Source organism: Grampus griseus, assembly GCF_964374135.1.
Source record: "Grampus griseus genome assembly, chromosome: 7".
NCBI lineage: Eukaryota > Metazoa > Chordata > Mammalia > Artiodactyla > Delphinidae > Grampus > Grampus griseus.
In genome coordinates, this window is record NC_139001.1 from 2,029,596 (window position 1) to 2,057,239 (window position 27,644).

The window sequence follows — 27,644 nt, forward strand, 5'->3', positions numbered from 1 at the left end:
TGCCCGCCAGGTCCAGCTCTGTCCCGACGTCCGGACGGCCAGGCCGGGGCCGCTGAGTTTCCGTCATCACCGTCTTTGTTCTGATTCTGACTCGCAGCAGAGTTCAGCTGCTGGACGAGCAGGTGCTCCGGACACTCGCCGGGCGGTCCTGGTGGAGAGGGGTCTTGAAGGGACGCGGGGGACCCCAAAGCAGGGAGGCTCAGAGGCCACGCCCACCGTGCAGGTGTGCGGAGATCCCAGATCCCAGAGGGAACGCACCTGCCCTCGCCGTGGCCCTCAAAGCAAGAACCTGCGCAACGTACAACAAAAGGAAGTTCTCAACGATCAGAATGCTGTGATTACTGCAACGGTGTTGTCAGGCACCACCCAGGCCACAGCCTCCTGTAAAGCCACAGCTGGTAGCCTCTGCCTGGTGCTTCCAGCTCACGGGCGCTCTCCCGGCTGGGGATGCTTAACTGCGAGACCAGCCAAAAGCACGGCAGTGAGGGAGGAGGCCTGTGTGGGTGAAGCTTCCAGGGGCCAGTGTGTGTGGACCATGCCTCCGGGGCACTTGGAGGGGCAGCAGGAACCCAGGGGCAGCGACCCGGCCTGAACCCCGGCTCCGGCGGAGGCCCCGGCGTGGGTGAGCACAGCCCCCAAAGACGGCGCCTCGGCCCGCTGGCCACGCCAGGCTGTGCCCCCAGTGCGTGCGGACCACAGGTGCGGTGGGTTTTGTGCAGGGCCCTGGTTGGGGGATGAATCGAAAGTTCCTTTCTTTCTATAAGTTGAAGCAGATTATTGAATCAGCTCTTGCGTTTAGATTCCACTGTGAGTTTTGGAGACGGCACGTTGGTACGCCCCATAATCTGATCACCTGAGGTTATAGGGTGGCTTGTAAGAAACGATTCTGGGAGCTGTAAGCGCCCCATAGCACCACCTGGCACTGCCACCTTCCCGGAGAGGGAACTGGCTCGTCAGAGACATCCGCCCCATTGCCCAGCCTGCCCCTCAGCGGACGCCCAGCCCAGCTTTTCCCCGTGGCAACGTGGCCGCAGGTGTGGCCCGGCCGGCGAGCTAAGGACAGAGGGGCGGGCACAGTGTGGTGTCCGGAGCAGAGGCCCCAGGATTGGGCCCAGAGGAGGCCTCAGGAGGGCGACGGGCAGCTGCACATGTGGGTTGCACGGCTCTGCCCACCTGAGCTCCACCCCCGGCATGAGCCCCAGGGGTGCAGAGGCTCTGGGACACACGCTGCTCGTCCCTACAACCATCTCCTCCCCGCTTTCCCACTCGGAGGGCTGCACCCGGCCACCTCTTCTCTCGGGGGTTGGCGCATTCGCCTCCTTGTGAGCGGACGATCAGTGGTCTGCTACCCGGGGAAGCTCCCAGCCCACCCCTCTCTGCCCTCGGTTGCCCTGCAGAAGGCCACAGGGGACCCCATGGACACACTCACCTTAAAGCAGTGGTTTGAGAGAAGACCTCCAGCAAATACTCACATCTTATTATTTTCAGGCTAAGCTGTCCCTTAGAATGTCATTCTAGAAATAAAATGTAAGGCCAGTTTCCCATTTCTTCTGCAGAGCCTAGTAATTGGTGGTGCGCTTTCAGCTTCCCTCCGGCACGAGGGTCCTGGGTGGGGCGGTGCTGCAGGGTTTAGAAGGCAGGCCGGTGGGATTGTCCGGAGGGCCGCCGTCAGCCCTCTTCTCACCTGCAAGGAGGCCAAGTCCCGTCGAGGGGAGGTGACATTTGTCGGGGCTCAGGGCTCACTGAAAGTCAGTGCTGGCGACCCACTCGGCACACGCCTGGCATACAGCACCATTTCAGATTTTCTTACTTCAGCAAGTGTTTGGGATTACAACCTAGAGGGTCCCAAATCAGGAAAAGGCAGTGAGTATGTGTGTACACGTACATCAGCTGTCTCAGCTGCTTACACTCGTGCCTGACGATGTACCCACACCTGCCACCCTGCACGCACACACACACACACACACACACCCTACCACACACTCACACATGGGATCAACTGCGCTTTACAATTCGTTATGATTGGCTTTGGGGTGAAGCCACACACCAAGCACAGACACCAGAGACCCTCTTGGTATTAACTTCCTTTAATGATGATTCTAACAGGGCTGTTTTTTTAATTTTGTGGGGGGATTAGAAATGCAATAGCTCAGCGATACTTCAAAGCAGAGATCTAAAGCCCCCCCAACGTGAACTTGCTTCAAAACGGCTGCCGGAGCTCTTGGTGAATGAGCTGGTGTCTGCATTGAGATGTCTGCGGTTTTCACTGAAAAATGGTCTTGGCTTTAAAATCCATACCGAGACCACGGCTGAAACTGGCCTCTGGCCTGAAGACAAAGTTTATGTGACAAGAATTTCGTTAAAATAATTGAAAACCAGCCTCCCTGGAATGATGGAGGTCCTTGTGGAGGAGCCCCGCCAGGCCCTCACGGTGGCCTGTACCTTTGGGAAGACAGACCACATCTGCTGGGCGTGGAGATGAAAGAGGACAGTTCTTCCTGGATCCCCGAGGCATTCTCTCCCTCCTCCCTGCCTGGACCAGGAATTTCCCCACTTCCGGCCCCGTGGCAGGATTGCTAACACGTACTCCAGGCCTGCTCTGACCCAGATGCTGTGTTTAAAAGACGGCGCTCTTCTCTACTTTGTGTTTACAGATTCTGGGAACGTTTGTGACAGCGTCCCAGTGGCACAGAGAAACATTAAAAGCTGGGGCTGTTGTCATGCGTGGTAGAACTTTACCAGAGTTGTAATGACAGGAGTCTGGAGCGAGGTTGGCAAACTGCGGCCCATGGGCCGAGTCCCAGCATGTGGTTTTTGTTTTTGCAGTACGCGGGCCTCTCACTGTTGTGGCCTCTCCCGTTGCGGAGCACAGGCTCAGCGGCCATGGCTCACGGGCCCAGCCGCCCTGCGGCATGTGGGATCTTCCCGGACCGGGGCACGAACCCGTGTCCCCTGCATCGGCAGGCGGACTCTCAACCACCCAGCATGTGTTTTTTAAGTAAAGTTTTATTGGAACACAGCCACGGCGATGTGCTCACGCATCATGTGAGGCTGCTTGCCCGTGACAAGGGTGGTGTTGAGACCACGTGGCCCAAAGACGGAAATACTCTCTAGCTCTTGGCAGGAACGCTTTCCAGCCCCTGGTCTAGAGTCACACGCCGTGTCCCTGGGCCCCCAAAGCGGGGTGTGGTCCCTGAGGCACAGAGCCTGGGTCCTTTGAAGCTGCTTTTATCGGCTGTGCAGAGACAGTTCCGGAGGGAACTGAACTGGGTGCAGCCTCAGAAGAAAGAAAAATAAAAGCAGGGAGATGTCGAAAGGCCCACCTGGGCCGTGGCTCCCTGCTTCCGGAGGTGGGTTTCTTGGTGGGCAAAGTGCCAGGCGTGTGGTCGGCGCGGGTCTTCATGGCAGAGACTCGACCAGCGCCTGACCCACCGCAGGACAGACGCTCCCTGGGAGGCACCCCTGGGGTCTCCCAGCGCCAGGTGGTGCATGGTCCCTGGAGCCGGGCCGGGGCGTCCTGGCTCCGCACCACAGATCCTGCAGAGAAGGACGGCTGGGTTTTCACCTGTGTGTGGCTCTCTGGGGCTCTCGGCCCTTCCACCACCTGAAATCAGAGCAATTCCTCAACAGGGTTGCATTCAGAATACCTCCTGGATGGAGAAACAGTCAGTCTCTTGAGCATTTTGTTTCTTCGGTCAAAGTTGTCTTCTGGGGTTGACTTTGCCAGCGTAAGTGGCAGCCTCACCCTTCAGTAAAAGCTGAACAAGAACCCGTGGGAGCTTTCACGGGCCGCCTTGCACCCTGTGGCCGTGGCGCTCTCTGGAGTTCAGCACGTGGCGGGACCGCCAGCCGTGCCCAGTGCGCTGACGCGCTCCCACGCGGGCCTCTGAAGACCTGGGGTGGGAGGGGGCCTCAGAGGTGACGAGCTGGGCTCACGTGCCGGGGAGGCTGCGGGGCGAGGGCGGCGCCTCTGTGCAGTGGCTCAGGGCAGCAGGCAGGGCTTTCCCACACGCAGTGCGACGCCCAGGCTCCTCCGGCCAGGGATGGGGGGGCCGAGTCGACAGAGGCTGCCAGCGCCGGCAGCCACGTGGCCCCTGCTTGGCCTGCCCTGGAGCCCCGGCCCCGTGCCGTGATCTGCCCACCCCACCCGCATGGGGCAGGAAGGAGACGGGAAGTCAGGGATGGCTTTCCAGACGCAGTGAAGCCGGCTCAGGGCACGGACACGAGCGCTTGACTTGCCGTGGGTCTCTCCAGTCTCAGCCAAAGCGTGATTTACAGAACGAGCCGGTGCAGTTAGGCTGCGAGCTGGGGGCGCCGGGGCATCGTGTTAACAACGCTTTCGCCCCGCCTTTCAGGTAGACCCTTCCGCTTGTTTCCCGAATGTAACGTGACCACTGAGCTGCTCTGTGTTTAGATTTCTAATCGGTCCGTGCTCTTAAGTTTGGTCGTCGGTTTTCCCTTTAGCGATTCTGTGTTAGATTTCTTTTAATTAGCCTAACACGTCCCCCTGGCCCACGAGCAGTGGGTCTTTGGTCAGTCGTCCGTAGCCGCGGTGTGGCCTGGTGGGGGGGAGGGGGCAGTGGAAGGAGAGCCCCCGCTCAGCCACGCAGCCCTGCGTCCCCGGTGCTGGGCGGTGACCTCGAGGCCCTGACGGCTGGCCTTGGTGGCGTCCAGTCCCCTCCCCAGCTGCGTCCTCGGCTGACGCTGTGTCACCTCCTCCCGCCCTTCGCAGAACTGTGGTCATGCCGATCGCCAATGAGTTTGCCCCAGATGTGGTGCTGGTGTCGTCGGGCTTCGACGCCGTGGAGGGCCACCCCACGCCCCTCGGAGGCTACAACCTCTCCGCCAAATGTAAGTCGGGTTTGCGGGTGACCAAGAGCATGGGGCGGGGGTGCTGGTGTTTTGGGGATCAGACGTCAGAGGCGCTGGGCACGCCAGGCTTCCTCTTTAGTGGCAGCGGAAGGAAACTCCATGTTACATCTCACCAAAAGCACGACGCCGGCGCCCCCACAGAACGCGGAGTGAACAGCCCACGTAGACCGGGAAGCCGCCGCGGGGGGCTCTGCCCAGAGGTCGTGCTGGCGTGAGGTTGTACAGCCCGCCAGTGCGGGGCCCGCGTGCTGGCGCTGTCAGCCGGCGGCCGGGTCCACAGCGCTCCTGAGAGACCTGTCCTCCCACGTGGGGTGGGGGGGGGTGGGAAGGGAGACCCTCAAACCCGGGAAGACGGGCGTAGCCGGGCCTCTGCTTCTGCTCCGTCACAGCAAATTGTGAAGAAATGGAAGCTCCGCCCCTGCCGGCCCCCCGGGGGTCGCAGTGGTCCAGGTGCCTGGGGCTCTTACGGGACTCCTAGACGCAGCGCTGGTGACTCACGCGAGGCCCGGGGGGCCCTGTGCTGGCCGTCAGTGCAGATGGTGAAGGAGAGCCTGTCCCTCACCCAGCAAGGGGAGAGCGTGGGTCCGTGGAGGAGAACGACGGAAACAAAGGGCAGCCTCTCGGAGTCCACCGCCCGGGGGTGGGGGGGCGAGGGGCTGACGAGGTGACCGGGCCGAGGGCAGAAGTACCAGGGAGCAGAGCCCGACGTCGGGCCCGCTCTGCCGCCGGCCAGCCTGTGACGGGGCTAGTCCCGCAGCCTCGTTCTCCCTGGCTCCCTAGTAAACGTCAGACTGTTCTGGCCGAGGGTGGTAACATCGTTACCCATCGGGCGTTTTCTGCCGGGGGAGGATGACGTGGGTGCGGTGGAAGGACTGCGGCTATCGATGAAAGCCAGGTGTCCCAGACACGGATGTACGAGAGCCCTGGAGGGGCACACGTGGTGCTGATGTGAGAGCTGGTGCTCACTCACACGCATGTGCTGGCACGTCGGCTGCCCAGAAGCCCTCGGGCTCCGGGGTGGACGTGGCTGTGCCTAGCAGCTGCCTGCTCTGCTCTTGCCTCCTGGCCTCCGCGGTTCCAGCAGGAGAGAGAGGAGGGGCTCCCCCCGGGGTCCTCCCCGCCCCCAAACGGGATGGTTTGCGGCATCGTGAAATCAAAGCTCCGAAATCGTAATTCCTATTCCCAAGGAGATCAGAAAGAATCCCGAACCCAAATTCTTCAATGAATGGATTACAGTCCGGCCTGGCTTCTATCAGGTGTCTCCGTGTGCCAGCCCCTGGGTCTCTGCAGCGTGATGTGATGCACTCCTGGACGCTTTGATCCACTGCCAGGTGTCAGCGCCACGGCCCGGCCTTGCCCTCGACTTGGATCCCGTTTCCCTTGCAGGTTTCGGGTACCTGACGAAGCAGCTGATGGGCTTGGCTGGCGGCCGGATCATTCTGGCGCTGGAGGGGGGCCACGACCTCACAGCCATTTGCGACGCCTCAGAAGCCTGCGTCTCTGCTTTGCTGGGAAACGAGGTAGGAGAACAGGAGACGGCGGCTCGGGGCCCACGCAGCTCAGGGCCGGGGCTGCTCTGCTCAGCTGTCCCCGCGGTGTTCGCGCTCTCTGCCGCCCACACCTAGGAGGACTGTCACACGCCTGACCAGGCCATCCAGTTGTGGCCGGAAGGAGGTGGGGAGAAAGACAGGACCCGTTTCAAAGGCAGAGCCCATTTCTCTTGGGAAGACGGTTCAGGATCTGCCTTTCAAAGGCACTCAGCTTCACGTGTGGGTTACGGGGAGAACGCCTTCACTGGTGTCCTGCTCGTGGACGGACGGGTCTCTGGGGCGTTCTAAGGCAAGTTCTGGGGGAGGAGTCACCACGCCATCTCGGGGGCCGGGGCCTGGGGCCCCGATTCACTGTGGCTCTCCTGCTGCTCTGACCCTCGGGAGACGCCCAGGGCTGGGCTCGGCACTGTGGCCTGACGGCCCGGGCTCAGGGGGTCGGGTCTGGACCAGGAGGGAGCACTTCTCAGGGTTCGAGGGGGGGCGGGCCACTGGGAGCATTCCAGCCCAGAGCGCCGTGCGGTCCAGCCGGGGCTTCTCACGCCCACCGGTACTCCTGGTGGAGGAAGCCTCCCAGCCGCGGGCAGACGGGACAGGGCGGGCGAGGTGCTGCCGGGGTTGCTGCTGGGAACCTGAAGTTCGTGACGGGCCTGATTTGTAGGTCCCACCTTGAATTTCAGAAATGTGCTCTTCCTGAAACTTTAAATCCATCCATGGCCTTTGGACGTGGGGTCATATACCAACCTCCTGACCCCATCAAAGGAGCCTGGGAGGTTCCCGCCCGCCCACGGCGTGGCTTTCTCTTGCTGCGTGCTGTGGTGTCACCATGAAGGTCCAAGGAGAGAGCCGCTGGTGTTTGGGCAGCGCGGGCCAAGTGCCCTGGGTCACCGGCCCAGCCTGCAGCAGGGAGGTGCCCGGGGCCCAAGCTCTCCAGACACAGAGGGCCTCGTGGGGGGCTCCGGGCCCAAGCGGGGACACCCAGAGACAGCTGTGAGCCCTGCTCTCGTGCCACCCCTGGGACTCACCTCCCTCACCCCATCAGGCGAAGCGGGGCTTCTCCAGGTTTGCAAAGCGCAAGGACGTTCTCCCAGCAGGGTCAGGGTTACCTGGTGCCCAGTGGGGGTGGCCGAGTCCAGCCGTAGGACGGGTGTGTGCTTTCTGGAACAGCACCGCCGATGGCCGAGCTCAGGGGCGGATGGGGAGGGCTGGACCCCCGGCACGGAGGCCGAGAGTAGGACCCGCAGCCAGAGTCGCAGGCCCGGCTCCCTGTGAGGCACTGCCTGTGCGGCCACCTGCCCGTGGCTGTCCACAGCCTGGGCTCATGATGAAAGAGGACAAGGCATTAAAACAACAAACAAACAAACAACCACAAGATCCAAGCACTGTGAACACAGGAGTTTCCTGATGCCCGAGCCCCATAGTGAGAGCCCGGCCATCAGCGCTGGACAAGTGGGGACACGGGCCGGAGCTCACGGGCTCCCTGGCCGTCCACTAGGACAGGCCACTGGCTGGCAACGGGGGTGTGGGCAGTGGGCTCCGGTGGGCGGGCACCCGGGATGGCTCCGTTTTCCCCTGACAGCCTTTGTGTGTCATGGATGGTGTTCATTTTAATCTAAGTCACAGGTCCTGGATCCAAGGTCCTGGTGGCATCTCTCCTTCCCGGTCGGCTGGTTAGCCACACGCGTGAATATTCCCCAGCAAATACCCGTTTGCTTCCCAAAGCGTCCACGGCTTTTCACCTTCCCTCTCGTCGTTTAAAGCAATGTCCCCCGTAAATTTTACCAGTAGGAGGCAGCTGGTTTATATATTCAAACCATCCTGAAGCCTTTTGATTTTTAGAGCCAGTTATTTTATAATAACAATAGAGAACCCGGCTTTCAACTAGGCCTGTTCCTGCACTTCTAGCAAGAAAGTGTTCTTTTACTGAAACACATCAAAAAGCAGGACGCGCTAGTTTTATCAAGGTCTCTTAAAAATCTTTTTAATGCCGGGAAGTTGGACGGCGCTTCACCCCTCTGCCCCGCGGCCTTTGATGATGCTGATGACGGGGCAGCCAGCTGCGGACGGCGGCTTGTGCTGGGCGCGCCGCCCCCGGAGCCGGCCGCCCACGGGGGGACAGCAGAGGGGCCCCTGCGGGGCTGGGGCTGAAGGTCGGCCTTGCTCCCAGAGTCACTGTGTTGGACAGTTTGAGCTTCAAGCCATTTGCAACCCTCGGTGACAGTGACAGTGAAATGTCACTTACTCAAAGTGCGTGGTGCGTGCAGACCTGCGGGGAGCCCGCTGGGCAGAGCCCAGGGAGGGGCCCTGGGCAGGTGGGTAGTCACTTCTGCCATTACATGTCACCCCCAAGGGAAGGTTTCTTTGGGGCCAGTTCTCTGTTTAATCGTGTGGCTTTTCAGGGATAAATGCCACCCTTTCATTCAGCCCAAGTTCATGATCAGTGGAGAAGGTCACGGGGGGCCAGGTGACCCACAGCCTTGGGGAAGAGGCTTTCACGCAGGAATGTCTCTCCTTTGTCACGTCGTCATGCTCTGTGAGGGTGCGGAGGGCGACAGCAGTAGCTGCGTATGTGAGACGGGGGCCGCGGAGCCCATGGTCCGCCTCCAGCCCGCCAGGCTTCTCCTCCCTCATTCGCTCCAGCTCACTGGCGCACACCTCACCCAGTGGCCGCCTGCGGGGTGCATGGGCCCAGGTGCATGGCCCAGGTTCGTGGCCCAGGTGAGGGCAGTGAGCCGCCTCCACCTAGTCTCCCAGACCCGAGCTCACCAATGTTCAGAAGCTGGGCCCGAGCCCCTGTCCTTAAAAGTCGAGGGAGCCGTGCCCACAGGGGGCTGGCCATCACGGTCACGGGGAATAGGGATGAGGCGCTGACTGCCCGACCCAGCAGCAGGGCAACTCCCAGGGCCGCTGAGCTCCGGCCCGTGTCCCCACTTGTCCAGCGCTGACGGCCGGGCTCTCACTATGGGGCTCGGGCATCAGGAAACTCCTGTGTTCACAGTGCTTGGCCCTTGTGGTTGTTTTGTTTTTTTTTTAATGCCTTGTCCTCTTTCAAGAGGATTTCAGCAGTGACAAAAATACCAATGAGACAGACCTCGGGCCAGCAGTGGGCTGGCCGGAGGTCAGTGCAAGGACACAGAGGATGTTCTCTGCAGTGGGGGAGGGAACCCGGGCCTGTGACCCCCTCAGCTATGGGGGCAGGGCTGACACATCTCGGAAAGTGTCGTGAACATTTGGTCACTAGACTAAGTCGGCCGTGGCACCCAGCGGCTTCCCCGGAGCGTGACGGCGGAGCAGGCCACCCACCACGCCAGTCGAGTTTCCCGGCCAGAGCCTGCGCTGCATCGGGGGTGTGGGCCGCCTGTCCCCTGGTTGGCTCCCCCGCCTCTCCCACAGGACGGGCGCTCGCCCCTTGAGAAGCTGCCCTGCGCCCTCTGCAGGCGAGGGCCCCCCCCACCGGGAGGGGTGCCTGCCTCACCGCAGCCCCCCTGCAGGGACAGAGGAGCTGGGGGGAGGGGCCTGAACCTGCCTCCCGAGCCCTGGGGATGTCGTCCTGGGCGCATGCCCTCCACTGTCCGCTGAGTCTCAGTCCTTCCACCTCTTATTGAAAGGAGTCACGACCTTTAGACCCTTATGGTTTATTTTTGCTGTTTAAACACTGTGTTGAGAACCAACCTGACCAGGTCCATAAGCCTTTGCGTTTTCACTAGAAGGGCTGTGAGAACATGATGCCGACTGGTCCCAGATAATTGCCGAGTCTGGCAGTGTCACCAGATGCAGTTAAAAGTGCCGAGGCCGTGAAGCCTGAACCGGCAGACGGGCACCGCACCCACCTCCCAGCCCTGCGGGAACCCCAAGGCGGGCGCCTCTAGGGGGAGGCTGTCACCGCTGGGCCCCGGCTGGCGCTGTGCTTCCTGAGTGCCCACGGGAGAGCTCGGGCTGGTGGGCAGCTGGCGGTCACTGAAGCCACAGGGAGTGAGCAGGCGGGGCCCCCGGCCGCTCCCGAGGGGAGCCAGCAGGAAGGCTGGGACTGAGGCTGAGGGCAGAGGACTGGGGCGGAAGAGGAGGACCGGAAACGGACCTTGGGCAACAGCCCTGGTGAGACCGCGGAAACGGCCACAGAGAGGAGGGGAGATGCGGGCGCGCAGGTAGGGACGGCCCACAGGTCCCGTCTGCTCTGACTCTCACGTGGGAGAGAGTTTGCAGGTGCGTCTGTCCGGAGGGTCCGCGGACACAGAGGAGAGCAGGTCAGCAGAGCCGGCCTGCGGGCAGTGGGTGTGGGTCAGCTGGAGAGCTACAGGGGGCCCTGCTAGACATCTTCTGTCTCCTTAAGAAGAAAGGAGGGCAGGGGCACCTGCTGGAGTGGCCGGGGGCCTGAACCTGGAGCGGGGCTGTGAGATGCGGGAAGGTTACTGCTGGGCTGGGACGGCGGCTGTGTGGCTGCCCCGAGGGGCTCTGAGGGGGCGATGGGGCGTGTGCACCTGAGGACAGGGGCCTGGGCCTACATCATCTCACAGTTTCCTGGCCGGCCCAGATACTCCCAGCAAAGTGGAGTTCTGTGTATTCTGAAAAACACAAACTCTGGCCTAGCTTCCTCCGGGATATCCTAAGGACTGTTTTCTTTGGTGCTGTAACCTCGTGACTCTTCCCACTTGCGGCGTGGGCCCTCGTAGACTACAGAGCAGGAAGCCACCTCCACACCTGCTACGACCAGCGCAGCCCCAGACCGATCCAAGGGTGCAGGGCTTTCTCGCCCTGGAGCTCGGACGTTCCCCCGAGTGTTTTCTCGCCCACCTCCCCCGAGGCCGGCTTCTTAAAGGTTGAGCTTAGGATACGCCTCCTTTCCAGTTTGGTTCTGACGTCCAACACACGAGGTACACGTGCCACAGGGCGGCTGAGGGCTCCCTGTCTGTCGCTCGGGACACGACGTTGTCCACAGCTGGCCCCCTCTTCTCTCCCAGGGGAGGCCCTCGAAGGTTCCCCAGCTTGGCGCCTTCCAGACAAAGGCGGGCGTGCGAGGGCACACGGCCCAGCTCTCTGAGCTCACGCGGCCTGGACCAGACTTCCCACCAGCTCCTTCTGGCCGAGCAGGGCTGCGGCCACCTGTTTGCTCTCCACCTGGGGCTGCTGGACGCCTCTCTGTCCTTCAGATCTCCCCGCAAGCTGCCCACCGCTCTGCTCCGCGTCACTCTGCGGCCCCCACCCCGCTCAGCGCGCCTGACCTCCTCTCCCCACCCCTTCCCTGCCGTCTCCACTCGGGCCCCTGCATGAGCATCGCCACCCACCCCCGCCCGCCCCGCAGACCCGGGACCCTGCTCTGTGTTTCCCACTAGAAAGACACTCTGTGAGGCCAGGGGGAGGTTTGTCTGTTTTGTTCCCTGTTGGTTCTTACGGGGCTGCTCAGTAATATCTATTAAATGAAAGAATAAAATCCCAGGCAGCAGGGGATTTTGATATTTTGAGATGTGAATTCTCCCCGCTTCCCGGACGTTTTGCTGTAAGTCAAGGCTGGGAGCGTGCGAAGCCCCGGGGCCGGCTGGAGACAAGGGGCCGCCGTGGAAATGCGAGGGGGCAGACGTGGGCTCGAGGTGCTCGCTGGACGTGACCGTGGCAGAGGGTGCTGGGAGGAGGGCCAGCCGCCAGCCGCGTGTGGGTTCTGCTGGGGACATGAGCCGTGGGGATCCCCCCCGCCCGGGACGGGGAACAGCAGGACCTGGGTTTAAATGTGAGAAAATTCCTGGTGCCACGCTCTGACACACCCCTCTGCCTCGAAGTGATAGGTGATTTTGGGAATGAGTTACTTTTTAAAGAATTGTTTTTTCTTAAAAGTGATAAAACTAAAATTCTAGCAGACTCTTAGAGTTGGGCCATAACAGTCAGGACACAGCAAGTTATGCTGCAGTGAGGACCCCAAACCTAAAAGGTGTGTTTTCTGCTCCAGCTCCGTGCCCGTGAGGGGCCTGGGCTCTGCCCCTCATCACCCTCAGCCTCAGGTGGCCAGGGCACTCGGGGACACTCCCGTCGTCACGGGGCTGCCCGGCAGTGGGCACAGCAGGAGGCTCCATTGCTGAATCTCTGGCCCCGGACTCACCGGGTCGTCTGAGAGTCACGCCCGTGCAGTCTCCTGGGACAGGAGGGCAGCTGCATCTCTGAGGCAGATCCTGGTGGAGGGAGGGGTGAGTCCCACGTTTACGAGGTGGCATCAGGGTCTTTGTCCTGCGGGCCCTCAGCAGTGGGGGACGACCCTCAGCGACACGGTGTCTCACGTTTGATCCCTGCCAGTCTGCAGGGCGGCACGGCACCAGCTGTGGTAGAGGATCGCGTCCTCGTGCCCTGGAGGCCAAGCACCTTTTCACGTGTCTCTTGACCACCCAGCCTTTCTCTTTGTGTCTTTTGCCCATTTTTCTATTAGACCATCTTTTTCCAATTTATTCTTGGGGGGAGGAATTGGATGGAGGGAGGGAGGGATGGGGGGATGGATGGGCAGGTGGACGCGTGGAGGTTGGGAGTCCCCTCTTTCTCTCTTCTCTGGAAGAGTGAGTGCAGGATCAGAATACTCTGTCCCTTGACTGGGAGGGCTCTCCCGGGCTCCGGGTCCCCTGTGGATGAAACTTCTAAGTGGCCGATCTCGTCATTTTTGGTCCCTTCTTGAATTAACTTTGGAAGGCTACATTTTACCGGGAAGTTTTTCCACATCAGCCACGTTTTCAGAATTTTTGGCAGAATTAATATTGTTCTCTCACTGTCTTTCATCTCTGCTATTCCTGTAGTTGTGGTGCTTCTTATCCTAGTGTGTTATTTGTGGCCCTCTTTCGTGTTCTTGATCCGCCCTGCCAGAGCTTGTCGATTGAATTAGTCATTTCGAAGAATCACCTTCCAGCTACAGTACCTTCTTTTCTTCCAAAATGTATTTCTGCCCCATTCTGTGCATTTTCTTACCTTCTTTCTCTGGGGCTGTTCTGCTCTGGTGCTCATTTCTTAAATTCAGTTCTTAGTTCTCAGTCTTGCTTTCCAATATGTACCTTGAAGTTCTAAATGTCCCCCAGCACCGTGTTTAGCCGCATCTCACACACCGTCGTGTGTGGCATTTTCATTACTTCTTATTTCTATGCATTTCATAATTTCTGTTATGATTTCTTCTTTGACCCACGATGGGTGTGTTTACAATGTCCAGCCAGAGGGCTCGTGACTCTCTTTTTGTTTTCAGTATCTAACAGATGGCACTGTGCTAAGAAGAGGTGGTCTGGGTGGCAGGCATCCTTTGTGGAGACGTGCTTCACGGGCTAGTACGTGGTCAGTCTGTGTGGACGCTTCCACATCCGTTAAATGTGAGAACATTCCGTCCCCCGTCTGCTTTACAGAGTGTTCCATTTATTCCCACGAAACCACCCTTGCTAACTGTGCTGTTCATGTTTTGGTTTTCCCTATTGATTGTTGTCCGCTTGTCTGCGTGATCTGAGAAGGACGTGTCAAAATCTCCTACTAGGATGGTACGTTTATCCGTCTCTCCTTTTAGTTCTGTCCACTTTCACTTCATACATTTGAAAGCAGTTTTACTAAATATATACAAATTTTAAATCATTGTATCCTTTTGATGAGTTGAAATTTTTATCATCGTGTAGTGACCTTCTTTGTGTCCGGTTATGGTTTTTGTCCTGAAGTGTGTTGTACCAAACACGTAAGGTGCTGCACCGGCCCCTCTTTATCGGGTGTGCCTGATGTGTGGTTTTTAGCCTTCTTCCAGTGTCCCAGGTATGTCCTTTGGCAAATAGCGTAAGGCTGGATTCCATTGTCATGTGTCACGTCCTGTCCAACCGTCTGTGTTTTACGTGCAACTGAGGATGATGCCTCTATTAGTCACGGAAAATCCTCGGCCGTCGGCACCGTCCGTTACCCACCCCCCAGTCTCGTGGGGACACTGACCTCCTCTGTCCCTTGTCTCTGGGCCCCGTTCAGGCTCATTTCTTCAGCTGTTGCTTCCAGGTTACCAGTTTGCTCTCCAGCTCGTCTCACTGTGTTCCTAATTTCTAGGAAATTATGTTTTCATTTCTAGAAGTTCCATTTGGCTTTCTCTCAAATATTCCGTTTCAGTTTCAGTGATCTCTGGTCCTTTCACCATTCAGTAGTATCTTATTTTTATTTTTAATATATTAAACATGCTTACTTTATAGTTTAAAGCTGATCATTTCAATAATTAAAGTCTTGGAGGATCTAAATCTTCATTTTTTTAAAAAAATTTCCACTTGGGGATACTTTCAGATTTACAGGAAAGTTGCAGGGCCGCACACGTGTCCCTGCAGACCCGCAAATAATTCCCTCTGTTATTGCGGTCGTACTCAGCATGGGGCGTTTCTCACAGCTGAGAAACCAACCCTGGCACATTGCCGTTGAGTGAGCTCCAGGACGGAGGAAGCTTTCACTCATTTTCCCCTTTTTCTGTTTCAGGGTCCTTCTCCTTAGTCCCCTCTGGGCCATGACACTTTCTCAATCTTCTGTTATTCTTGGAGGCAGGCTGGCCTCTGTTTGGAGGCAGGCTGGCCAGGTGTTTTGTAGAATGTCTGATTCTCTCCCTCGTGACTGGACTGGAACAAGGGGCTGGAGGAGGAAGACCCCGTGGTCGGGCGCCCTTCCCATCCACGTGGTGCCGTCCATGTGGTTCACCTCCGCTGGAGCTGACGTGGGCGCTGAGTTAGAGTGTGCTGGTCAGGCGTCTGCAGCGAGCTTCCGTGTTTCCTCTTCCCACGTGGACTCTTCGATGGACATCACACAGCTCAGCTAGGACGGGGGGGCAGGGTGGCAGGTGGCAGGCTCCACCTCGCAGAGACAGGGTGTGCACATAAGTTATTTGGAATCCCTCTTAAGGAAGATCCATCTCTTCTCACTGTTTATTTGTTTACTCAGTCACTTATCACGCCAGTATGGACTAGTGGATATTAATTTTACATTCTGAGATATAATTCAATACCTGTACGTACTTCATTTCCCCCTTGGCCCCGCGTGTGTCCCTTTGACACGCCCGCTGTTTTGTCTTTGAGCGGGTCCTTCCCTACCCTCTGCATTCAGGGTGCTCCAGGCTCATCCTGCATCTTCCCCGCCCCAGCCCTGGAGCAAGCCATTTCTCCAAGAAGCCTGGTTCCTTTTATTGGAGAGAGGTATTAGAGACCTTGTCTGTTCTTCCTGACCCAAGTTCATGCTCACTTACTTGTGTGTCTTGTGATTTTTGTGATTGGGAATCCATGCTTCCTAGAAGTGAACTGGCAGTGCTAACTGGCGGCCTGGCTTGGGGATACACGTGTCCCTCGAGCACTGGTGGGACCTGTGGTCCGTGCGCGCCCGCTCTGTCCACTCATCCTTGGCGGGGCGGTGGCCATCACGGCCAGGCGTGCACAACCCAGGACCTGTCCCCCGTTATCTGACCTCCCCGGGCTTTCCCAGCTTTGTCCCAGAACCCAGCAGGTCTCCCCCAGTTCTGTAGGCTTGTCTGGTTGTTTACACTGTTCCCGTATTTGTGAGCTATTTCATCCCACGTTTTGGGCGGTTCTGTGGCTGCTGACGGGCGGGCGCGTGCGTGCCTTCTGACAACATCTGCTGCGGGACTTGCGGAGGAACGCAGAGCACAGGTTCCCTCGCTGAGGTGCTGCGCGCTCCCTTCCGCTTACCTTTTTCCCCATTACTGGAAGGAAACCCTGAATGGGGGATATTCAAGCACTCTTAGTAAAACCCTTATTTATAGGGGATTTGAAACTGATATTTCCAAAAAGTAATGATGCCTCCCCTGATGTTATGCTGTGGTATCAACAGTGGAGGCCAAGTTGCTGCCTTTCTGTACCAGGCACTTGTGGACACCATCCGTCGTTCTGCTCACAGAGGAACCCACAAATATACCTGATAGCCTCCTAAGAAAAATACCTTAAGGAAAATAAATCTAGTCTTGTAAAAAATTTCCGTAAGAAATGCCAAAACCACATTTGGCTTCTTAAAGCTGTTTTGTTTGCTCAGTAGCAAGTACACTTCAGAAAGACGCTGACTCTGGACATCCCATCTTAACACACACGGGGATTATACTGATATTAATTCAGTATGTATTCTTCTTTTTTTCTCCAGCTTGATCCTCTCCCAGAAAAGGTTTTACAGCAGAGACCCAATGCGAACGCTGTCCGGTCGATGGAGAAGGTCATTGAAATCCACAGTAAGTGGCCTGGTCCGGTGCTCAGCTGGGAGACCCTCCTGGGGGAGAGACCCAAGGGAGGAGGGAGGACTCCGTGGCCCCATCTCCCACCCGTGGCCTTCTGTCTGTCTCACTGCCAGCTGCTCCCCCAGGCCGACATGACAGGGACTTGCGTTCAGCTAGAAGGCAACGAGCTGGCAGAGACTCTTCGTTTTACCCCCATTCATTTCCCCACAACCTGCTACAGTCACGTCATCGGCTCTGCTTTAGGGGGTGAAAGAACCGAGGCTCAAGGAGTCTGTGGGGTCACTTGCTCTGGGTCCCCAGCTGGCAGGGCTGGGCCTTGCGTGTGAGCCTGTGTCCTCGGGTCTGGCCCCTACCCCTGGACCAGAGGATCCCACCCCATAGCTCAGAGACGCTCAGCCTGCAGAGACCCAGCCCCGGGTGCAGCCCCCTTCCCAGCCGGCCTGGGGGCCCAGGAGGCCGGCGCACAGCAGGGACTCCTGCCCTGCCCGCATCACACAGCTGCTTGTCCTGGGTCTTCAGGGTGACCCAGTCATAAGACTGTCCGTGTGAGTGGGTGGAAGCCAGGGTTTCCCTGCTGCGGCCTCAAGCTCCGGGCCTCGGGGTCATTCCCCCCCAGCCTCCCCGATGGGGGGAGAGGCTGCCTGGACCCCCCGGCCCTCGCAGCACTGCGCCCCCGCCCCCGTCATCTCGGTGGCTCCAGGTGGGAGTTGGGAAGTGCCCCACGGCACCCCGAGGGAGGGGCCCTCCTGGGAGGCCGCCCCCATCCCAGACGTGCTGCCTCTGGAGGGCTTGGGTCTGCGGGCCACGCAGAAGCTTTTCCGAAGAGCCCCAGCCTCTGTGGGTTTGTAACCAGGTGATTCCCTGGCTTCCGTCTCTGGAGAGAGTGACGGGTTCTGCTTGAGCCCCTCGGCGCGGAGGCTGCTGGCCGGCCCCGTAAGCGAGTAACCGTGCCCTCCCGCAGGCCAGTACTGGCGCTCCCTGCAGAGGCTCGCCTCCACCGCCGGCTACTCTCTGGTTGAGGCCCAGAAGTGCGAGAACGAAGAGGCCGAGACTGTCACTGCCATGGCCTCGCTGTCTGTGGGCGTGAAGGCCCCCGAGAAGAGGTGAGCGTGGGCACCGCCCTGTCGTGAGCGCTGACGTGGTCTGCGGACCCCCCAGGTCTTTGCTCCTGGGCGCCATCAGATGCACGTGGTTTCTCCCCGTAGGCCCTGCCAAGCTCAGCAGGGCCGGGAGGGAAGGAGGGAGGGCGGGCAGGTGTCCCCACCCTAGTCCAGGACCGGACGGCATGGCCACCTCTCTCCAGAGCGCAAGACCCTCAGAAACACTCGAAGGGCGTCTGGACCCAGAACACTTACCGTGGCAGGGGTAGCTGGGAGTCGAGGGCGGGGCAGCGGGGTGGCAGCAGCCCTCATGGGTGGGGATCTCCGCCCACGCACGGTCTGCTCTTCTCTCCTCCGCTGCCATGCACCTGCACCCCTCCCCTCCCCTCCCCTCCCCCTCCCCTCCCCTCCCCTTCCCCCTCCCCCTCCCCTCACCCTCCCCCTCCCCCTCCCCCTCCCCTCCCCCTCCCCCTCCCCTCCCCCTCCCCCTTCCCCCTCCCCCTCCCCCCTCCCCCTCCCCCTCCCCCCTCCCCCTCCCCCTCCCCCTCTCCCCTCCCCCTCCCCTCCCCCCTCCCCCTCCCCCCTCCCCCTCCCCCTCCCCTCCCCTCCCCCTCCCTTCCCCCTCCCTTCCCCCTCCCCTCCCCCTCCCTTCCCCCTCCCTTCCCCCTCCCCCCTCCCCCTCCCCCTCCCCGGGGCTGCCCCACAGGCCCGACGAGGAGCCCATGGAAGAGGAGCCCCCCCTGTAGGTGCGCCCGAGGCTGCGGTTCTCTTGTTCGTTTGTCTCCGTCTTGAAGCTCCGCCGAGAAAAGTTGCTGTCGCCCTGCGTCCTGCCACGGCTTCTCCGAGCCCGCAGGTGCGGCGGGGCCGGCGGCAGCGGGCGGCCCTCTGCCTGCCAGGACCCGGACAGACGCCGGGACGCGCGGACACAGGGACACGCGGAAACAGGCGCTCTGGGCTCCCCAGGGAAGCCGCAGAGGAAGGAAGCCTGTGGTGGCTCGGGGCAGAGCTGCTGATCTAGCCGACACGAGAAAAAGAAAATGGAAATCAAAGCTCTCACGACACAAAGCAAACTTGATTAAAACTGGTGCTTACGGTTTGGTGATTCCCACAATTCCACAGTCTCCGTGTAAACCACTCAACTCATCCTGTAGCTTATTTCTTTTGAAGAGAAAGTCGCCATGGCCCTGGCCGGCCTCCGAACACCGCGGTGCACAGTGGGGTGGGGCACAGAGTGGGCGAGCGTTTAAGGAGAGAAACTGGACGAGACAGAAACGTGAGCCCGCGGGAGCTGGCTTCGGTTTCTCAAAGCCGGTGGAAGACGCGCGTTTGTGCCTTTCTTTTTATTGCTCTGATGGATTTTTGTGGCTGGGTTTTCTGAAGTCTGAGGAACAATGCCTTAAGAAAAAATAAACAGCAGGAGTCGGTGGGACAGTTCCCTGTGGCCGGTGGGACCAGAGGCCGGTGCGTGCTGGCCGGGCCCTCCGCGAGCAGCCCGGCCGTGGCCAGCAGCTCCGGAGGGCTGAGGTCCTGCCACCCTGTTTCACTTTATTGCTGTTGAAAAATGGAGGTAGTTCCAAAAAAGTGGCAAATACTGTTGGGGGTTTTGAAGTCCAACAAATTTTAAATGAATCCAAAGTGTTCTTTTCTCGTACATCATATAACAATTGAGCATCTCCATTTGGTTGTGAAGCATGTCCTAGGCACACTTTCAGTGTTACGATCGGAATGCTTTTTATTAAAAGCAAGTAGCATGAAGTATTGCTTAAATTTTAGGTATAAATAAATATATATATGTATAATATATATTCCAATGTATTCCAAGCTAAGAAACTTGATTCTTATGAAATCTTGATAAAATATTTATAATGCATTTATAGAAAAAGTATATATATATAATAAATGCAAATTGTAAAGGTCCCTGGCGAATGAACGACTTGTGAATTAGCTATCAAGGTGCTTATGGAAAGGGATCTAGTTTGAAGCTCACGTATTTCTGAACTCCAGATTGGAGAGCTTTCAGTCACACATTCGCCACGGGGCAACTACCCTGCAAGATTGTACTTTCATTTTAATTATTTTCTGACCCAGCCCCTTCCCACTCCAAGCCTCCATGCACATGTGTACCTAATGAGTTTTTATAGCAAAGAATATAAATTTGCTGTTGATTTTGTATGAATTTTTCACAAAAAGATCCTGAATAAGCATTGTTTTGTGAATTTTACATTTTTTCTCACCATTTAGCGGTTTTCTGAATGGTAATAACATCTGAACTTCTTCCTTTCTGAATTTTTGCTTGTACATTTTTTTTAACTTTGGAAGGTGTTTTCTTTCTTTCTTATTTTCATTCTGTTTATTTTTGTACAGTGAGCACAGAGTTTATTTTCAGAGTGAGCACCAAATGTGCCACAGGGTCTGAGGTCTGCCCCCCTGGCCCCGCCCTCAGCTGGACATAGAGTGCAGGGCCCTTCTTGCCGTCTGCGCGTTGTGGGCCCGGGAGGGGGCGGGAGTCATCGCAGCGCTGACTTGGGGGGGCTTGCCAGACACCATGGGCCGTCAGCATTCTCAAAGCTTTTGTTTAAACTTCTCTGACCACATGGTCAGGATAGAATTTTCATTTCACTTTTCCAAAGACCTTGTAAGCATGTCCGCAACGTGTGGGGCTGGGGGGCCCGGCACCCTCTCTGGGTTCTTCTGCTGCAGCCGCATGGTAGGGCCCCGGCCGGGAGGCCTGGAGCTCGGAGCCTGTGGCTGCAGGGAGCCTGGGCCCGCAGGGACGGCAGACTCCTGACCGGGACAGCCAGCCTTTGCTCTTTTTCTCTTTTGACAGTAACTGAAAGTCACTTTTCACTGGTAACTTATTTTCCAGCACCTGAAGCCACCAAGTGTCATTCCAAAGTGTCCGTCAGGTTCTGAGTCGAGGGAGTGCAGAACAGCTTGCCCGCAGCCGGGGGCCCCCAGCCAAGTCTCAAGTTTGGCAACGTTTACAGGGTAGCTTCTGAAAGAGACTCTGACGCAGCCGGACTTGGACCAAGAGAATCCAGCTCCTTGGACTGGCTTGGTCACCACCGGCTGCTGTTGGTCAGACTTGGGATGGTGGTGGAGAGCGGGACAGGAAGGCCTTGGGACACGTCTGATGTTCTCTCCCCTCCTGGCCTTTTGCCCTGAGGCCCAAGCTGGCAGGGGGTGCTGGAGTGTGCGGGCAGCTGGATCCACCCAGCGGCCACAGCGGTGGCAGGGCCCAGCCGGCTGGCTTTTCTGGCCTTCTCGGCCCCCTTTTACTGCGGGGATCCCCCCACCCCACCCCCCCTCCGCTGCCTGCCCACTTCCCGCCAGCCGTGGCTCCTGGGGAGGAACACCTCATCTGGCATTCTTTACAGGTGGTGGGTAACACGGACCCTGGTGGCCAAGTTATCTTTGGGGGGATTTACTTCTAATCTCATTCAACAGAGACTTCCTCTGCGGAAGGCCCGGTAGGGGGAACGTTGTCATTTGTCAGCTCACTCCAGCTTCACAGGCGTGCTTAAAGCAGTACCGTGTAGCCTTTTCTTTTCTTTAAAGACACAGCCCTTCTCGACGGCCAGCCGTCCAGGGCAGATGGCGGAGGGCCCACCTGGGGTGCCCGCAGGCCCACCGCCTCAGGGAGGGCCCCTCACACCTTCCCTCTGTGGTCCCTGGACCTCTGGCCTTTTTGTTCCTTTGCAGAGGCCTTGGGGGCACTGGCCGGGGGTCAGCAAGTGAGCACTTTATATCCCTTTGCGGGAAACCCCGTGATGCCCCGGGACTCGTGGTGTCACCCTGCCTTTGGGCCTTCCAGCTGCGCCACGCGGTGCCCAAGCCCCACCAGCAGGCGGCCGTCCGAGCCCCTGGGACTGGCCGCCCCTCCGGTTCTGAAGGGCCACTTTGTCAAAGTGTTTGGGTTTTTCTTTACTTCTTTTCAAAGTTTGTTTCCAGAGGAAGGACCGTTTTGTACTGGTCTGATTTTTGCAGCATTGCAATGGAATTCCTTGTTTTTAATTTTCGATCAGAACATTCCTTCTCTCCTGGTCACAGCCATGCGTTCATTCCATTCTTCTTTTTGTAGACTTTTGGCCCACGTGTTTTATGGGTATTGATACATATATAAATATATATATAAATACATATGAATATATTTTTTTAAGTTTCCTACACCGAGGTTGCATGGGCTGTTACGAGCGGCATGTCTTTATATCGTATATGGATTTTGCACGCCAAACGCGGCAGCTTGGGGAAGAAGAGAAATGCCTTTTTGTTCCCCTCCCATGACATTTGCAGACACAAAAGATGGGAATTTTTCTGTAAAACGAAACAAAACCTTGAAGGAGAGTGAGGGAGGGGGGAACGTTTGCATCTTATTGAACTTATTCTTAAGAAATTGTACTTTTTAATGTAAGAAAAATAAAAAGGACTACTTAAACATTTGTCATATTAAGAAAAAAGTTTATCTAGCACTTGTGACATACCAATAATAGAGTTTATTGTATTTATGTGGAAACAGTGTTTTAGGGAAACTACGCAGAATTCAAAGTGAACTGCCTGTCTCCCTCGGGTTGATTTAGAGGGATTTGTTCTGTTTGGTTTCTTCCCTTCTCTCCTTGCTCAGGGCAAGGCGAGCGCCGCCCCCCGACCCCCAGCCCTGGTGGCCGTCGGTTCTGCTGGGGAACCCGAGGCCCCAGCGGCCGTTTCCGCACAGCTGTGCCGACTTTTCCTGACTTTTAGATCACGTATGGCTAAGATTTCACTTTAAACTCAGCAGTCGTGAACTGTGCTGCACTGTGGTTTCAAATCGTACTTTGCATCGAGAGGAAACCATTTCTTCCTTGTAACGAAGCAGAGCTTTCCCAGCTCAGCTCACTCTGTCTTTGACATGATTAAAAGCCTCCTGTTGAAGGAAAAAGAAAGCAGACAGTTTCTGTTTGTTTTTGTTGTTGTTTTGGTGTGTGTGCTCCACAGTGGAGGCGCTATTTTCCAATTTACGAGAGTGACAAGCATGTCACCCTATGTCTACAGGAGGGGGTTGGCCCTATTCACCCAAGAGCTCCTCACGGTGTCGTGGAAAACGCAGTGGTGACGACTTCCTGTCCCACCCGACGCCTGTTCGCGCTAATGCAGGCGCCGCGCTGGTAGCAGAGACCCGTCTCATCTGTAACTTAATCAGTTCTCTGATCGTCTGGACCTCCCAGTGGTTCTTTCCTTTGCTCAGTGGAGTTGGAGGTTTTGTTCTTGGTTTTCTCATCCTTGTTTCCTTCTCTGTGGGTGGATTTTCACCGACTGAGGTGTCCTCCCCTGACGGCCGACTCCACTTCACCCGGAGTCCAGTGTTTGTACCTCATCATACGACTTGTCACTCTTGTGGTGTAAATAAAAAGCATTACTTTCCCTCCCACCTGTGGTTTCTGCCGTGTGCTCTCATCCTCGCTGACTCTGTGCCGGGGACCCCGGGGGGTGGCTCCTAGGACCCAGCCCATCTGCAGCCCTGTCACCCTCCACCCGTACAGATGGCCTACAGGAGTGTCTTCACTTAAATGTCCAATAATTCAAGTCCTTGCACTATTTTCTCCCAAAATCCTGGTCTGGAAATGACCGCGTAGGTGAACGAGGCTGAAGGGAAGGGACCAGAGGCCCGGCCTCCCCACAGCCGGGCACTCTCTCCCTGAGGCCGTGAGTCAGCAAACACGGCCCCCAGCAACACTGCCACCCCCAGGTGACCACCATACTTCCCCAATGGTCACACCCCTTCCCAGGCCCCCACGTCCAGTGACTAATAATGGGGGTGGGGGGGTTAAGGGTCCAGCCCCCTTGGCCCAACTCAGGGGCCCCTCTAGCTACTCCTGGTGGGGTCGGCCTGCCCCCTAGCTGGACTCTCCCTCTGTCAAGTCCTGTTCCCTTCCTCTCCTTTCTCAGCTGTTTACCCCAAGGACACGATTTGAAAAGCACAGTGCTCACCAGACTCCACCCAGGGTCTGCTTTCTGGGAACAGCCTGCAATACCCAGGGGCCTCTGACCCCCTTGCCTGAGCCCCCAGGGTGAGGCCTGTGGAGCACAGCCACCTCCAGACACAAGCAGAGCTGCCCCAGGCAAGAAACTAGGAGTTGGAGTCACTGAGTTGGGGGTATTTGTTACGCAGTGTCATTGCAGCAATAGCTGACTGATGCAGGCAATGTGAAGAGACAGGGAGCTCCAATGTGACTTGAGCCTTTTCATGCTTAAGCTGATTTTTATGAGGATATATTTATTAATTTACCCCAAATGAGAGGCTCTTACTCTAACAGGAATTCTCTTTTTTAAAACAGACGCAAATGAAAAGAAACCTTGAGAAAGCGTTTCCAGCTCTAGGGCAAGGAGATTCCTGAGGGCAGCTTTTCTTCAGTTTTATCACACTGTAGGTTTTTTGTAACATATCTTTTGGATCATTTTATCTGAAAATTATTTTTTAATGTGTTATAAAGCACTGATATTTTTTGCCTTTTGAAAGTATTAAATACCTCAACCACATTGAGGAGAGAAAACAACACACGTCACATGTGGCACATGGTCACATTTTGCCGTAAACGTCACAAATAGACATGGAGGATGAAGGTCAGCCCAGTATGCTCTTCCCTTCCCTTCCCTTCCTTTCCCTTCTCTTCCCTCCCCAGAGTAAACGCTTCCCTGAAACTGGTGTGTGGACATCTTGTCCAAGTTTTTGCATCTTTGCTGCATAATTTTATCTCCATAAAAGTAGAAGTTAGTGCATATGGTGCAAGTATTTACGGTAAATGCCTTTTTCATCCCATAGTGTGTTATTGGGACTCAACTCCTCTGTGCACACACCTCTAGGGCATTCATTACAAGGGCCATGTGCTATTTCGTTACATGACTGTCCCCCACATGCACAACCCAGCCCTCTTGACGTGACAGGCACGTAAGCTGCTGCTGGCTTTTCTCCTCCACAAATTACACTGCACTGGGTATCGATGGGGGCTGTCTCTCCAAGAGGAGTTGCTGGCCCTGCATGGTATCATCTCTGTTAAATCAGAACAGTCACTCCCCAAAGCAGTTTACTGATTTTCACTCCCACCAGCATGGATTGGATCAGAAGTTTGGCCAAATAGAGAGCAGCAGGAAGAAGAGTACTGAGACCCTATGTGTCCCCCACCTATTCATTCACTACAAACACTCCCACATCCGTGTAGGCTGCACCTCTCCCCCCGAACAGGGCGACTTGGAAGCAAACCCCGACAGCACATCTCCCACCTGTATATATTTCAGTAGACATCCCTCAAAGATAAGGACTGTTTTCTTAAACAGGACACAATATACCACATCCTGCTTCAAAAATGGACCGTTCCTTAATGTCGTCAGATATCCAGTCAAAGTTGAAGCTCCCCCAACTGTCTCATTTTTTGTTTTGTTTCCTTGCTTGCTTTTTACGGTTGGTTACAGAGCTTACAGGAAAAAAAGGAAAAGCACTGAAAGGTTACAGTTACAAAATGAAAAATTGCCCATTCAGTTCCTCACTCATGCTAAGTATTTTAAGCAATGTTGAAAGGGTAATATTATATGGCTTAAATAAATATATAAGACTTGAAGTTTAATTTTAAAATGCACTTAATATTCCTGTTTAAAATACACCCTTTGATGTGTTAAACTACGTTGGTTTGAATTTAAAAGTAACATTTTATTTCTCTGCCGGTGGCGCAAGCTCCAATTTGGAAAACGGGGACGAAACTGCATTTTGATTCATGCAAGTACTGGGATTTGTGCACAAAAACTAAAATGGGTGCAAAGTTCCCAGTTTCTTAGGCCAATTAAAATCCCTTTATCTGATATTTGAGTGTATAAAAAAAACGGGTTTGCAACCAAATCGTTTTCTAATCTATGTACTCAGCGTCTTTTAAATCTGATTCTCGTGAAACACAGCTAATATTTCAAGTTAAAAAGACCAAGAAAGTTGGCGCACTTAAACCTTTTGGGTGCACTTTTAGGGTGTTATATTTCCTGACACATCCTTAATAGCAACAAGAATTCAGTCACCCTCTGAAATCAGAGTCGGGACTTCAGGCTAATGAAGTTTTGGGGGGTTTTTTGAATTTTTGAATTTGTTTATTTTTTTATACAGCAGGTTTTTATTAGTTATCCATTTTATACATATTAGTGTATACATGTCAATCCCAATCTCCCAATTCATCCCACCACCACCCCCGACCACAGCCACCTTCCCCCCTTGGTGTCCATACGTTTGTTCTCTACATCTGTGTCTCTGTTTCTGCCCTGCAAACCAGTTCATCGGTACCATTTTTCTAGGTTCCACATATATGTGTTAATATACGATATTTGTTTTCGTCTTTCTGACTTACTTCACTCTGTATGACAGTCTATAGATCCATCCATGTCTCTACAAATGACCCAATCGATAAAGGCCACTTGGAGATGAAACAAAGGCGAGTAACCGACAGTCGAATACATGACAAAGTGATACATGACGACACAGCTAATCTCTGCATGGGTGGATCCCTGGGGACCTACCACATCCACCAGGAGCTTGCAGAGCCTGAGGCAAGAGTCCAAATGGAGACTCACGTGTGTGAGTTGAGGTTATAAATCAAGTTCCAAAGGTATTCAATAAAAATATCTTCTCCCCCCGCAACCCCCTTCTTGACAAGTACACTTCCTGCAAGACCTGGGAGGCCAGGTTAGAGGTGGCATTTTTAGACCCCCAGAAGCGCTGCTGCCCACATCGCCCTGTTCTCCCCTCCCTGCATCCCTGCTGGCCGGGGCGGGATATGGCAGGTGGCACTGGGCCAGCCCACACCTCTCCCAGGTGCTTCTAGGCGCTTCCAGGGCCTGCCCCAGAGCCCAGAATGGCTCCTCGGGACACTTCCCGGGCATCGCCCACACCATTTCTGCTTAATCCCCGGGGCCAGAAGGTGGCTGCCCCTAGCTGCAAGGTAGGCTGGGAAGTGCAGTCTTCCCTGCAGGTGAACCTGGAAAGGCGGGCTCTGTTTTTACAGGAGGGAGAAGGGGTGTTGACAGACACTGCCCCTCTGCCACGGAGCCCAGGCCAGTCTCCATAAACCTCGCCAGGACCACCGTACCCTCGACCTCATGGCACTGGGGGCTTTTCCACAAGGTCAGTATCTCTACCTGAAAGACCTCTGTGTCGGTGGAAAGGTACGAGGTCAGGTGTGGGGCCGCTGGGGGCTGCGTGGGCACAGCCCACGAAGGACAACAGGAGGGCGGCTGCCACCACTGTGCCCTAACACATCGGAGACGCTCACCCTTCACCCTTCCTGGAATCACTCCGGCGTGTTCCATCCCCAGAAGAGGACGTGGCACCCAATACTGATGGGCAGAGAGGTACTCGGATCCTAAAGTAAGCCACCAGGTGACGCCAGGCCAAGAGCTAGGGCTGTGGGCTCCTGCCGGCCAGGGACTGGGGGCTCAGGGCGAGACGCAGGACGGAAAGCCTCCTGGGACTTTGCTCACGTGGAGCAGTGATGCCGATGGACGCTGCTTAGCCCGAATCACCACAGAAACACAGAGGGCGCTTCAAAGAGCCGTTAGCCCAGGGCTCTCAGGGTCACCACCGGTGAAGAAAAGTCACCCAGAGCATGGGAGTCGTTGACTCTCCCACGGTTTCAGGGTGATGTGCTGACGAAGAGGCACCACAAAAGGGAGCTACACCCCCGGCTTTGTTTCGACCCCCGCGGGGCTGGTGGGGAGGAGAAGCCGCCGGCCTGGGAGGGGGAAGTGAGTGAGGGGCAGCGGCCAGGCGTGTGGTCAGAGACCAGGAGAGGCTTAGAGAGGAGCCATGGGCGGTCACTGTATTTTCTGTCTGCTCTCACTCTGGGTCTCATCGTGAAAGCGGGTTAGCCAGGGCCAAGTCTGGTGAGAAGGAGGTTCCCACAACATTAGGAGGCTTGTTCTGACAGT

The 27,644-nt window shown here is 56.4% G+C and overlaps 1 protein-coding gene across 3 annotated transcripts in view; it reads left to right on the forward strand.

Annotated features, from left to right (window-relative positions):
- The window catches only part of HDAC4 (histone deacetylase 4), a 241,325-nt gene extending 220,336 nt beyond the window's left edge, over positions 1-20,989 (forward strand). For all 3 annotated transcript variants that reach the window (XM_082658828.1, XM_082658829.1, XM_082658830.1), the window contains 5 exons: positions 4,733-4,851; positions 6,259-6,392; positions 16,521-16,605; positions 17,573-17,714; positions 18,418-20,989. In XM_082658828.1, coding sequence (XP_082514954.1) covers positions 4,733-4,851; positions 6,259-6,392; positions 16,521-16,605; positions 17,573-17,714; positions 18,418-18,457 — 520 coding nt within the window. In that variant the 3' untranslated portion in view covers positions 18,458-20,989. The remainder of the gene's footprint in view (positions 1-4,732; positions 4,852-6,258; positions 6,393-16,520; positions 16,606-17,572; positions 17,715-18,417) is intronic.
- The last annotated feature ends 6,655 nt before the right edge of the window (positions 20,990-27,644 follow it).